Source organism: Haliotis rufescens, unplaced genomic scaffold (genome assembly GCF_023055435.1).
Source record: "Haliotis rufescens isolate VD_foot unplaced genomic scaffold, xgHalRufe1.0.p SCAF_17, whole genome shotgun sequence".
Lineage (NCBI taxonomy): Eukaryota > Metazoa > Mollusca > Gastropoda > Lepetellida > Haliotidae > Haliotis > Haliotis rufescens.
This window is the reverse complement of record NW_025963857.1, coordinates 14,887,049-14,902,091: the sequence shown is the minus strand read 5'-3', so window position 1 is coordinate 14,902,091 and position 15,043 is coordinate 14,887,049. Positions and strand designations below refer to the sequence as shown.

General features: G+C 39.2%; 2 protein-coding genes across 2 annotated transcripts in view; both read right to left on the bottom strand.

Annotated features, from left to right (window-relative positions):
- The window catches only part of LOC124140874, a 30,545-nt gene extending 26,531 nt beyond the window's left edge, over positions 1–4,014 (bottom strand). The window contains exons 1-4 of the mRNA XM_046508687.2: positions 3,930–4,014; positions 3,445–3,530; positions 1,985–2,062; positions 615–756 (exon numbers count right to left, since the gene is read on the bottom strand). Of these exons, the coding sequence (XP_046364643.2) occupies positions 615–756; positions 1,985–2,062; positions 3,445–3,530; positions 3,930–3,951 (328 nt within the window). The 5' untranslated portion in view covers positions 3,952–4,014. The remainder of the gene's footprint in view (positions 1–614; positions 757–1,984; positions 2,063–3,444; positions 3,531–3,929) is intronic.
- A 4,178-nt stretch (positions 4,015–8,192) lies between these two features.
- Positions 8,193–15,032, bottom strand: LOC124140873 (BTB/POZ domain-containing protein 17-like). Its single transcript, XM_046508685.2, has 2 exons — positions 14,974–15,032; positions 8,193–12,696 (listed from the first exon to the last, which is right to left on the bottom strand). Exon 2 carries the CDS (start codon positions 12,652–12,654, stop codon positions 11,209–11,211), a length of 1,446 nt encoding a protein of 481 aa, XP_046364641.1. The 5' UTR covers positions 12,655–12,696; positions 14,974–15,032; the 3' UTR covers positions 8,193–11,208.
- Between the last annotated feature and the right edge of the window lie 11 nt (positions 15,033–15,043).

Genomic DNA, 15,043 nt, shown 5'->3' with positions numbered 1-15,043 from the left:
CTGAGTCCATCTTGTTGCCATGGAAACGTAAAAAATAAAAAATTCTAAAATTTCTCAATAGCAAAAGGCACCAGTTCAGCATGTACCTGACAGACCTGCAAAGTTTGATGAAAAAATATTGAACGGTTTATGAGTTATGCTCCGGAAACGAACCCTACCCTAACAGAACCTGAGTCCATCTTGTTGCCATGGAAACGTAAAAAATAAACATTTCTAAAATTTCTAAATAGCAAAAGGCACCAGTTCAGCATGTACCTGACAGACCTGCAAAGTTTCATGAAAAAATATTGAATGGTTTATGAGTTATGCTCCTGAAACGAAACGTGACGGAAGGACGGACGTACGGAAGGAGCCCGTTTCTATATCCCCCGCCAACTTCGTTGGGCGGGGGATAATTAGACCAAAATATGCAGGTGTAAAAGACGTTTTAAATTTAAATTCTTATTTTTATTTGGATATTTGGATTTTGGAAAGATTCTAAATGTTTTGTTAATAATTTTTAAAATTATAAATTATGAACATCGTGAGGGCAAAAAATGAGTGCTTATCCTGCCTTGTCCTCTTGACAAAACAATCGGACGAACAAGTCATCAATTTGTTGTGGCCTACCCGACCTTTTCCGGATGCATCCTGCACGTGGAAGCCGACCTCCCTTAGTCTAGTGCAAAGTAGGTATTCCACGTATAGGCGGGTCTGCCGGAAGTAGGGAAACCGCTCCAGTCGCAACCAGTTGATCACAGACCGTCGGTGGATGAACTGGAGACGACAGAGGAGGAAACGTTAGTAATTTGTGAATGTGTTTATATTGAGAAAAAATATAGCTGCATTTGATCAACTCAGACAAAACACACCGCCTTGTCACTCTGTATTACGATACTGAATCAAAATGTTTTGGGATCACGAATATGTTTGGGGATATTTTGAAAAAAATGGTCATCTTTCCGAGGCAACGAAGTTAACGGACCATATAAGTCCAGTTTCCACCCTTGTTGAAGTAGACTGGGCCAGATTGTAGCGCCACCAGTGACTATTACGAGTTATGTCCCTGCTATGTCCCTCAAAATGACCAATCAGATTCAGGGGGGCACGGGTGGCCCAGTCGTCTAAGGCGCCGCAATTCGCTGTGCAGAGTTGCGTCCCTTGGGCACGCCAGAAACCTATGATTGTGGGTTCGAATCCTGGTTCGCCCCGATTATGTTTCTAGGTTTGTCAGCACCATACCCGTGCTCGTGGGTTTCACCGAAATGGTAAACGTCTGAGACCTGCATCACTTCGGGCTTTCCTCCCACATTCAGCTTACACACCGTGATATAACTAGAATACTGTTCAAAGCGGCGTTAAACCCAACTCACTCACTCAGATTCCACCTTTCATATAACTGCATTTGCTTCAAACAAAATGGCGCGGCGCCAACTCAAAACGATATGATCGATAATCAAGATCTATTTTGAAATAAAACGGGTCTTACTTCGCGAAGTGCATCAGATAACGTGAGCACTCTGGTTAAAAACATGAAAAGATTTTGAAAATATCTGTTGTCGGTACACATGCTTTGCAAATCCTGCAAACGACCGAAAACTATGTACATGCAGTTTACAAACCGGATGTCGATTTCGTTACGCGAGTTTGATTGGACTAATCATAATCGTTATTCCATCCAAAATACAACTTCACAATTCCAGCGTAGTTCGGCAAGGGTGGAAACTGGAATGTTATAGTCAGCTAATTCCCTTACCTCGGGAAGATGGAAATTGTGTGATCAGTCTTCACTACAAAAAATATCCCAAAAAGTATTCTTCACCCTTAATATTTTTTGGTCAGTATATAAAAGGCACCTGCTTCTGATGATATAAGAAAGTATCATGGTTCGAATTTAATTTCAGACATGGCTCCATTCCATTGCTTGCCAAAGAGAACTCACTACTTTACCGCAACACTCGAAGGGAACGGAATTGCGGCGACGCAATAAGCTATGACCACTTACGTATCGACGGCGCCGGATTGGGGGATCGAATTCGAACTCTTTCTCCCTGAAGCTGTAGATGGCTTGTTGCCCGAACACCTGCAGAGATGAAAGTCGGCACATTGGGGTCATCAATAAGTTTTACGATTACTCCAGGGCTTAACCCAGGACCCAACCTCTTCCCCCACGTATGACACAATAAACATTTAGTCCCAGAAATACAGTTATCATTATATATACTCTCTAGCCCATGGGATTGTTTATACTTGATTTGTTTATACTTGATTTGATCTCCAGCAGTGCTATGGTCGATCTGAAGTTATTTGGCATACGAAAATCAATGTTATAATGCCTCTCCATCTTTCCGAGGCAAGGGAGTTAACCTACTTTAAAAGTGGAAACTGGACTTTAAAATCAGTTCACACCCTTGCCTTGGGAAGATGGCGTGTCTCCAGCTGTATAATCCTCTTGTGAGTTGTGAGTGTGTTGTCTATCACAACGCAGGCAACAATATTCCAGTTACGACGACAAGTGGATAACCGAGTTGATTGTATGAGGCACACATTGTGACACCCGATCCCATTGGGAGTCCACTCTTACTTGGGACGTGGGGGCACGGGTGGCCCAGTCGTCTAAGGCGCCGCGATTCGCTGTGCAGAGTTGCGTCCCTTGGGCACGCCAGAAACCTATGATTGTGGGTTCGAATCCCGGTTCACCCCGATTATGTTTCTAGGTTTGTCAGCACCATACCCGTGCTCGTGGGTTTCACCGAAGTGGTAAACGTCTAAGACCTGGATCACTTGGGGCTTTCCTCCCACATTAAGCTGACACGCCGTGATATGACTGGAATACTGTTAAAAGCGGCGTTAACCCCAACCCACTCACTACTTGTCACCTATTCGGTCTCGGAATCCCCGCAGGAGAGGTGTGTTAAATTTTTCTGTTGTTTTACGCAGCAGTCATGAATGTTCAATCTACATCACGGCTGCCTGTAAATAGTCAAGTATGGGTCAGACAAACCAGTGATTGATATTATAAGCAACGTCCAGGTCGTCAGGGTACGATGACATGCTCAAACATCTAAACGATGACATGCTTCGTTTGTTTGTTGTTCGACGCCGCACTCAGCAATATTCCAGTTATATGACGGCGGTCTGTAAATAATCGAGTCTGTTCGAGACAATCCAGTGATTGACATCATGAGCATCGATCCACGCAATTGGGATAGGCTGACATGCATCGACCAAGTTAGCAAGACTGACCACCCGGTCCTGTTACTCGCCTCTTACGACAAGCATAGTCTCCTTTTACGGCAAGCATGTGTTGCCGAAGTGCTATTGTTCTCTCGGATCTTCACGGATATCGATGATGTGCAATCAATCAAGTTACGTCGCCGCTATAGACAAACAACATAGTTCATCCGGGTCCCACAGGGCGGTGGTCAGTGACTCCAGGGACATGTTATACGTCCAGGTACTCACGGGTAGAGACAGGAAGACATTGAAGTGGTCCACGAAGGCCTTGTCCTCTAGCAGCAGATCAAACTCATCTAAGGTCGGGGGTTCAGCTGGAAGACGAATCGGATATCACATGGCTTTCAGAACCTACACTGGACGGGGAGCTTCGCTGAGGATTATTTGTCGGTTATTCTCTCAGGACATACATATCTTTTACCGGTCGTTTAACTTTCAAGGTGAGTCAGTAGTTAAGTGAAAATATGTTTGTTTGTTTGTTTTTTAGCGCCGCATTCAGCAATATTTCAGGTATATGACGGCGGTCTGTAAATATTCGAGTCTGGACCAGACAATCCAGTGATTGACACCATGAGCATGGATCTCCGTAAGTGGGATACAATGACATGCATCAACCACGTAAACGAGCCTGACTACCCGATCCCGTTAGACGTCTCATACGACAAGAATAGTCGCCTCTTGCTGCAGGCAAACAAACACCTCATAGTACATACCTTCGACGGGGGTAACCGGCATATTTGTTAGAAGTCATGTGTCCGCCATCTTGTCACAACATGGGTTGTAGTTAAATGACGTAATCGAAAATGCTATGACGTCATAATGTGAAGAACACGGGCTACGTCATAAGGAAAGAACATCATAATTGCGTTAGGTCACAAACAGTATGCCCGAGAAATGTAAAGAGAGGGATTTGATTGATAACCGGCTTCAGAGAAAGTATATATCTTTCAAAGATATGGGGGGAGATTATTTGTAGACTTTAGCAAGGCATTCGACTCTGTACATCGTGATAAATTGTGGTTTATACTTAAGAATCTCGCCCTTAGTTATAAAATGTCAATGGAAAAGTAAAATCCCGACATTGTACAACTGTTTTTACTGCTATTTTCTGATGATAGTGTAATTATTTCCAACACCATAACTGGATTAAAACAAATGAATGTATTAGAACAGTTTTGTGAACATGGGAAAAAATAAGCAAATTGTTTTAAAAAAACAGGGGTATATCATCAAAATATTTTTTTATAAAGGCAAATTATAAGATGTCACTAAGTACAAATATCTGGGCGTCTATTTTTCCAGTATACTGTCATGGAATTTCCATTCAATACAAGCTGCCACCCAGACAAATTCCTTCTATGGCATTCTAAAGGAATCTCAAAAACCTTGGTGATGTCAACTTTGATACATTTTTTAAGATCTTCGATACAAAAATTAATCCTATTTTGATGTCGGGGTCTGAGATATGAACTATGATGAAGTTAGACTTTATTGAAAGAGTGCACGCCTATGCATGTAAAAGATTTGGGGTAGCTAAGATGAATACACCATAGAGACTTTAGGGGTGGAAACACACACCCCACCCCCACACATACACACACCTCCCCCTCCCCTAACACACACGCACACCTGAAGGTACAAATGGCCCAAGTTGACCCCCCTCCTTTTTTTTTTAATCCTAGAACCGCCCCTGCATTTCATGTTTCAGAAAACAATCCTAGTGCATGAGCTATATATATAAGTCGATGTCAAAATATGAGTTACGATTGAAGCTAGTATCAAGTTGACGTCATATCGTTTGGGTTGAGATCAGATAGGTTTTATTCCAGTTGTATAAAACAGACGCATGGCTAATGTGTCTGTAGTGATGGAAGTTTGGGACTCATAGTATACTATGCATGACATGCATAGCTGTTACAACGTACATTGCCAAGTGTTTTACTGAATACATTTGTAGGCGACATTTCTTGTTTGAAACTCGTGATATTTCCTTGATATGTTAAGTATAATCATCGTAGCACCATCGCTTCGTGCAAGTGAACCCTGGTAACAAAGGTGGCAATTCAACAATACAGGTACTAAGTGAATGAGTGAGTGAGTGAGTGAGTTCTGTTTAACGCCGCTTTGAGCAGTATTCCAGTTATATCACGGCGTGTCAGCTTGATGTGGGAGTAATGCAGATCTCAAACATTATTTCGATTACATCATAGCCTGTCAACAATACAGAGGTGGTGAGGTGAAATGGGGTTTAACGTCGCGTCCAAGATTATTGCACTTATATAGCGACGTGCATGCGCGTGTGTGTGGCTGCTTGTACTAGTCCGGACTGATGCCGGTTTATAGGGCTAGCCCACTGAGATACCATGCCGCAGTTTAACATGAATACCCCACTCAGACACAGTATACTGACTCCGATTCGACCAGTCCTTGTTTTAGCCCCTTTATGCCGAGCGCCAGACAGGGTAACAACGAGTACCATCTTTTAACTCTTTTGGTATGACGCGGCCGGGGATCGAACCCCGGAACTTCCTCTCTCCGGGCGGACCCTCTACCACTAGATACAGAGAGCACTTCTGAGGACCTGAGAACAAAGGAGGATCGTCCAATTTTCATAAACCTCCACAAACAACAAAAGTACCCAAAATCAAATTAGATTTTATTTTAAAAAATCAGCATATAAACAATCAAAACAGCAAGTCAACAAATACTGAGAGGAAAAGATGATTAAAATGTCTGATATATTATCTGATAATTTGTATAGGATGTATAGGATGTTCGGAGTATTGCTTCAGATGGCATGATAGCTTCTTCTAGGCAATGCCAGTGGTGTGTAGGTAGAACTAGGTCTGATGTTTGACATGGTCAAACAAACCCGGGTCCTAACCGGGGTAAGGCCGATAAAAATTGTCACAATTATTACATCTTCACCTCCACCGTCTACGGAAGCCTTTTAGGCCATTTTCATTCTTGAAATTTCAAGATGCTAACTTGAAATTTCAAGATGTTATAATGAAATTTCAAGATACTGACTTGGAATTTCAAGATACATAAGCTGAAATTTTAAGATACACATATACTAAGTTGAAATTTTAAGATGTTATGTTGAAATTTAAAGATACTAAGTTGAAATTTCAAGAAACATACCAAGTTGAAATTTCAAGATAATAAGTGGAAATTTCAAGTTGATATCTTGAAATTTCAACTTAGTATCTTGGAATTTCAAGATTATTATCTTCAAATTTTAACTAACTTATCTTGAAATTTCTACATTGCATCGTGAAATTTCAACTCAGCATTTTGAAATTTCCACATAACATCTTGAAATTTCAAGACAAAAAAACAAAACAAAAAACAAATGGCCCTAAACATGCTAAAAGGCTTCCGTACGTTTCACTACCCCACCTCACATCATTCCAGGGTCCCTATGTATCCATGGACAAAGACACTCACTATGTACTTTACATTCATTGCATGGTGAAATACACCTTCAAAGTCCTACCTAGTGCTTCATGTGAATCAAACTTTCCATATTTAATGAACACAGATGTGTTGAACAGTTTGTTTAAAATAAAATATGAAAAATAACATACCCCTCACATGTGGGTGAAAATCTATTATTGAATTATTAATACTGGTTCATATCTGGTTACCTGATGATGTCATACAGTGACACATCATTTGTCCAGAAACCTGACCTTTGAGAGATTACTGCTGTGTCTATATATACTACTCGAAAAAGGTTAAGGATCACCTGATTCTTTCATATTACTTTAGTTGATCTTGTCATGCCATGACAGATTACTATAGTAATATGAAAGAATCGGGTGATTCTTAACTGTTTTAGTAGTATGAATACAAATGAAAATTCCTCTACACCCAGGATTTGTCTATTCAGAGGAACCATTTTTTTGTTGAAGTGTTTGACTTTTCATTAATGAAACATCAATATATCAACTGTTAACATCACAATGAGCTACTCTTGTGATGGTCTCCATTAAGGAAAATACCAGCATACCGCAAAAATACTTTTCCATTTGTTTTGATCAAAAAAGATCCTTGTTTGAAAAGACAGAACTCAACACTTGCAAAACTAATCAGAGTTACCTCCCTTAACTCCTTCATATCCAACCTGCTTCACCTCAGAGATAGCGGACATATTAGTTCTTGACGTCATGTCAAAGATTTCAAAGAACTCTACATTGCGAGAAGGCAAAAAACTACGTTGTATAAACATGATAAAGGTAAAATCTACATTGTGCAAAGGCAAACGTGATCATCACCTTATCACAGTTACAATGCTACTATTACAATGATAAAACAATGTTTTTTCATCAAAAGGTCCAGAAAATATACATACATACATAACTGACTAACAGGAGTGAGGTGAGGTGAAATGGGGTATAACATCGCGTCAAAGATTATTGCACTTATATAGCGATGTGCATGTACGTGTGTGAAGTGTGGCTGCTTGTGCTAGTCCGGACTGCTGCTGATTTATAGTGCTAGCTCACTGAGATACCATACCGCAGTTTCACATGAATACCCTACTCAGACACAGTATACTGACTCCGAGCCGACCGGTCCTTGTTTTACCCCCTTAATGCCTAGTGCCAGAAAGGGTAACAACAAGTACCATCTTTTAACGTCTTTTGGTATGACGCGGCCGGGGATCGAACCCCTGAAACCCCGCTCTCCGGGCGGACGCTCTACCACTAGACCATGGAGGCGGTCTGACTAACAGGAAGTCAACATTGGCCACCAAGAACGCTTTCTTGAGCTTTGCGGCTCTAGTTTCATACTGGCGACTTCAATTCCAGACTGTTTTTTAAAGTATTTTGAATCAGTCATACAGATGTTAAGTATTAGAGGTTGCATGATAAGAAAACATTTTCCGCTAACAACGTTACATCACAATATGAATATTTCATTTTTTATTACAACGTGTTTGAATTGTTATCTATCGTGTAGTTGTCTGATTTTCAGTCACAAACTTTGATACTACTTAATTTCGTTTATCCTACATACTTGTTATACCGACATAATCGTATGCAACCAACCATGCCGGATTAACGGGACTTGACTGTACTACTGTTTCACATTGATTCTGCGTTACAGTGCATCAAGAGGGGCCATATAAGACATGGGTATCTAAAGAACACTTGACCATGGAGTTTTCTCGATCTTTAGTCCAAATAAAAACAATACACTAATTTCAAAATAGGGTAGTCAGGTCATTAAGCTTTTTTCTTTTCAAAAACCCTGCAATGCCATATGTCTGTTTCAATGTTTATTTTAGGCATTAAACAGTTTAAGTTAGAACGGAAGCCTTATCAGTATCTTGCCTTTGCATTTTTCACATGGGGGTGGGGTAGGGTGGTGGTAGAGAGGAAGGAGTCATAATTTACACAAACTGTACGGTTTCATTTTGTAGCGGCCATAAAATTTCCAAGTCTCGTGATAGGGTTCAAACCTAGGACCTTCCGAGCAGAGGTCGGACGCCTTGTCCACATGACCAAAGAGGTTAACCCCGTCAGCAAGCTGACAAGGTAAGGATGTCATCTGTGGGACGACTCCACGCCCTGCTACAATTTCACGATACCATTAATTATTAAATTTCATAGCATCTCAAACTTCTAAGTGATGTGATTTGCATAGGAATCATGGCAATTTATGTGTTGGCTGAAACATGATCATCATGATTAGAATACCGTATTCAACGCAATAAGCGCCCAGGGCGCTCTCAGAATTAGAAATAGGGGGCTCTTAGTAGAATATAGTTTTGGTGAGAAAAATAAACAGAGTTGAAAGATCGTAAATTTCGTGGTTTATGCCAACAGCCTGAAATAATACAAAAGAAAAGTCTGTGTGTATTATACATGACAGATATATTTTCCATAATTTAATTGCCCATAATTAAGGGTGCTTATAACACACAAGTGCGTATTATACACGAATAAATAAGTCTTGTGCACACTGATCAATGGGAAGGTGTGCTAATTGAGATTGTTCACTAACCAATATATTAGCAAATATCGCTGTGGGCGCTTTTTAGAGTAGGGCGCTTATTTCGTTGAATATGGTAAATTATCTTAATATTCATTGGTAACATTAGATTAACATCTAGTCTCTGAAATGAACACACTCTACAGATGAAAAGAGTTGTAAACTATAGTTATGAAACATATTAAAAAGGAGTCCAAAGATTCTCTTCATTTCAGAGTAATCTTCACTTGCCAAATATTATAGACTTGCATGGGCTGTATTGGATATACTTGTTTCAGGGTCTGTACGACAGACTAACGTCACATTTACTCTGCTTCAAATGTGTTATTGATGTTAATGTGTTATCTACAATTTTAAAATGTCTTCTATTGGTGTAACAATATGGCGATACAATATTGTATCCCGATACAAGGCCCATGTTATAATACTTTGATATACAACCCCCATATCACAATACATACAATAAATACAATACATTACATCATGCAACGTTACAAGTTATATTGGTGTAAAAACATGAAATATAACAGATTACACAGAGTCTATCATGCTATAGTATTTCCCGGTTGGCTATAAATAGCATAACATCCACAGTGTCCTCTAGCCTAATGTTTCTGGCCTACAATATACTATCTTCGATTTAAGAAATTTAAAAACAAATGATTCAGGGTTGTGATTTATCTGAAAAAAGAAAGAATATCAACTTATGAAAAAGGTACTGTATTATTGGCCCTATAGGGGTACGAATCATAATCGCACCTATAGTATCGGGATACATATCATTTCGCGATCCAACCATATTGTTAAACCTCTGGTAGCCTCACATCATCAAGTTCACAACTTGTTAATACCATTTCTATGAGGCATTATCAATATAAAATACATATCAATAATAACAAAGCAAGCTAACAAGGCTAAGTTACTGACATATTATTTCTTGATTGTTTTCTAACAAAAATAATCTGGCCCATCATACCCAGATAAAACTGATATTCTATTTTGTTCCAATTAAAAGCAACCTCCTTCATACAAAACATTTTATTCCTTTGTGGAATCTAACAAAAAGTTGCCCTCCTTAAGCACAAAAATAGCATGAATACATGATACTTTTTTATGGATAACTTCCCCAAAAATGTCATGTATTCATGGTCTTCCAACTTCTAAATGCCTATCAAAGATTTTTAAAATAGCATGGTTTAACAAAATATCTGAATCATGTGAATTCTTATGATTGTTATCATTGTTCAACAAATCCAAGCTGTACAAATGAATTAGTATTAATCTTTGGTAATCATGTTAATTGAATGACAGGTGTTGTACTGCTAAATAATTCGAAGAACATAAAGTCTTACTTCTAGACAATTCTACTATGCCCACACGTTACCATGGTTACAGGGTTATGGAAATACTCATGCCATAAACAGTTAATTTCTTTTCCGAGACAAAAACTGTAAATTCTTACATCTCAGCAACACATTTTTCACACAAAAAAGATTCATCTTGCTCTTTTTTCTCAAAATCATTAAAACAGGGAATATTTGCCTGAGAACAGATCTCATAAGTTTGTAGCTTTTTACCTTCCAAATTCAACTCAAGTACGCTTCTCTCACAGTCTGTCATATGTTAATAATAATTATCAAAATAAAAATACTAACATGGTCATTATGGTCACTGAATATCATGTGGTTTATTATTTGCATTAGTTTCAGGTGTTACCATGGTTACAGATGAGACATATCATGACATGTAGGAATAGAGTGTGGATGGATCATGATGACCAACATTCAAGAAATGCTGGAACCCCGTCATTAACAACACTGCCATGAAATATTATTGTAAACATTAGGTATATCTACCCTAGCGATAACAAAATAAAACACTGAGTCATGCTGATAACAGGGATAAGACATGTGAATAAATTCACACCGCACATAAGAAAAGCACCTGGAGCTTATTATGGCAAACATTGGCAGATGCTGTTGATGGACATCATCTAACTGGCTTGATGATGATGAGGATTTTGAAAGTGTTACGGTCCTCTTCTGTGAGATACACCGATCCTGCTGCCATCAGTTCATCAAATGGAACAATATCATCTAGATTATGAAGACAGCCATCAAAGTCGAAAATACATTGTTTCTTCACAACATTTCGGATGTATTCGGAGCCATTGATGCCCGAAGCCAGGGCTAGGATTGACACTTCGACATTGCGGATCTCACCGTGGACGGACTTGGCCATGACGCCCAGCCTCGTGATGTGATGCTCGTGCTGGTCAATTTCATAGTTCTCCAAGATGCCGATCATGATAGCCTTGGGGAAGCGGACGCCCTTGGGATAAAGATCCACTTGCCAGTCCCAGCATGCATGGTCATCTGCAGCTGAGCTACTCACAGGCGTGGAGAAGAAAAATGTTCTGGTTGTGAAATCGTCCAGGCAGGAGAAGTTTTCTAGAGTGAACTGACAGCTCCAGTCTTCACATGTGTAGTTTCTAGGTCTACTGGATGGTTGACATGAGGTAACGACTTTCTCAGGATCTGATGAGTTACTATCTGGTGAAGCGCTGGACATGCCTCCGTCTTTTTCGTCGAGTTTAGTGAAGTATTCTACTGCTGTGATGGAATGGTACTGAAATGCCTGCATCAGGCCTTCTTCAAAGATGTCTGCATATTCATGGATGAAATTATCCTGACACAAAAGCTCCAATTGGGCAGACGTCATCATATTGAAACGTACACACCCAGCCATTTTTTCTACCATAACCCTGCGTGCACGCGGACACTTTCGGCAATGAGCTTGATTGCTTAGCAACCATCGTTTGAGGTGAAGGAAGAGACTATATTCACTGTGAACGACCAATTCAGAACTGGATAGAAATTCAAACAAGGTGGACCCATTCATTGACAGAAAGTCTCTACCTTGAACAACTTTCTGGAAGTTCCATTCAGTGTACTGAGCACATTTTGCCTCTAGTGTTCGGTAGTTGCATAATCGAGCATACTGTAGCCACGAGACTACTTGTAGATTATCGCCCACAGCATCAAGGTTATCACACATGTAGGAGACGCAGGTTTCGGAGAGATCCTTGACATTATACTTGTCTGCTAGTGTAATCACAGGCAGCACTGTATGGTTACTGAGGTGGATGTGCCCAGTGTACATGTATTCCAGGAAGTCCTCAAACACGTCCACACACTCGGGTTCTTCAGTGAGAGTAATCTGCTCTTTGAATGCTTCAGGCCATTTGAAATCTGTCAACATGGTCTTGAATACATCACTGCACATACTGAGGATAAGCTTGTGGGCGGAGAAGACCGCCCCACCCACAACCAGCTGCACATCGCTGAGTGTTGAGTTGCGATAGAGAGACCACAGACGTTTCAAGGTGCTTTCGGAGTTGTTGACAAGCTGTCCCTTCAGGAAACTACCAGCCATTGTTTCTTATGTCATCCTCTTGCAATGAATCAGGAATAATTTCTGAAAAAGATGGCACGAATGAAATTGATGCTTTACACAAGTCAAACTGTTCACCTATTGGACTGTAACATATTAATTTCTGAAGAACATGTAAAACATTATATTGCTCATATATGTATACAGGAGTATTCAATAAGTATGCCCGACTTGCCTGACTTGTGTAAATAAAGTGTCGGGCAAGAGGTAACAGGTAATTTAGTTCCCCTTGGGCAAGTACGAAAATCATTGGTGTTAACTTTGAACTTAGAAGACGTATCGTGTCTTTGTCAACTGCAGATGATGTACATGTGCCTGACTAGTCATTTTTTTATTCTGCACATCTCCCATCAGCTTTCGCTTCAGATAATAAAGTTTTCTTCTTTTCTCTGATTAAGCAGGACAAGTTGACAATCAGACTGGACAAGTAGATTTTTAAAGTTTACTTGCCTTGGACAAGAAGGACATTTTGGTGTTTGAACACCCCTATTACTGATTCATATACTGTACAACATTACATGTATGTATTTACAGAGAAAACTGAATCCATGACACTTGCATCTTGAACTTATCTATCAGTATTATCTAAATTTAATCTGTCAATTAGCTTCATTAGCATGATTAGTAAAGCAGCAATAGAAACTGGCACTATACTATGGTCAAATATTTAACCAACCAAATATATACTGTATACTTTTGAATGTGATTCACATAGCTGCATTGACACCTTCCAGTGCAGTAGAAATCAGCTGTCAGTGAAGCATAACGCCAGCTACAAGCAATTTTGACTATTACCAGGTAATACCAGTAACTTGAATTTTCCAAATATTGGTAAGCACAGCAATATGGGTTCAAATACAGGCAGAATTTGCTAAGACCAACCCATATCATGTTTAAAGTCAAAGATATATTTGTATGCGAAGAAATATAATGAACATGATGAATGTATTGTAGTGTAGTGTAATCATAGAAATGTGTAGCATGGTATTGTGAACGATTGTGTTTATGTGTAGAGTAATGAAACAAAAACATTTGCATGCAGTATGATTTGTGTGTTCAGGTGTTAATATTAGTTTCAAGAACATCTTGATGACTGAATACAAGAAACATAGACTATGAATATGAATACTAAAAACTAAACATGCCAAACAAGCTTGTCTTCATTTTAATGGTTCAGTGGCACATTTTGAAGAAATTAACTGGACCATTTGAACTGGCAACTATATCATGTATATCAGGGCTAAGGTATCCACACTGGCGACAATATTGTTTTAACCTCAAATTAAAAATAAATGTTCGTCTATGAGGGATTGTGGTAATTTTGTAGCCCAAATGGAATCATTTCCCTAGAAAATGTGTAACCCTAAAAAAAAGAAACAAATGTTACCCTATTTCATATTTCTAAATATTTGTTTATAAGACAATATTATCGTTGGATTATAGGTTTCCAAACATACTTTTCAGACGGCCATGTTTATCGTTATACTCTCCCTACAACAAGTTGTGTGATGTCACAGTGGAGTAGTTCATTCTACGCATGAGGATAGAGGACAAAACAGACGCTGTTGAGATTTCATAAAACAAATTTATCACCATGCAATTATTGCATAATATTGTGTATATTGCATAAACAATATTTATGCATACTGCATCCTCCAAAGTATTGTCAATTGAAACTGTGTTTTCTTAAAGACTAGCGTTGGTCAACAGATAAACCCCATATGTTGAACATGTTCTTTTTCAAATAAAATATAACCCTTACACATTCACATAAATATATGTTGTTTAGATCTATTATTATCTGTTATTCATTGCTTATTGCATAGGGTTACGAAATTACTTTCGATTTGAGGTACGAAATTGCTCATTTCTAATGGTACGAATTCGTTTGTCTTACGAATTAACGTACACCTGTCTATGAGTATCTTATTGGAGAAAAACTATTCGTGTGTTTATGTCAGATAAAAAAAATCGGTAGAACGTGTGTAGCATTTCTCTAATGATGGGATTCCAGTGAGCATATATGAACAGTCGGAAATATCACACCAGTGACCATAAAAGATGTTTTGGGTGAAAACGAGTACTTCTAGCTCAGCACAGGATACCTTTACAACGTCCACAGGTCTACAGAAGGGCAGTTGCTATACACTACACTACTACGTCTACAGCTGATTTACAAGAATCCACAGCAAGACATGTCACTCTTTTGATGTCACATTACATTGGCACAATAGCACACCTGCTCGTTACTTTAATGCATTAAATTGATTGTTATTCTATCAAACCAAATGAAACAATTACCAACTACTGTTGTTTCCCTGGGGACCAGCTGATAGAGGCGGCCATGTAATGAGTGCCCGGATGTAACGTA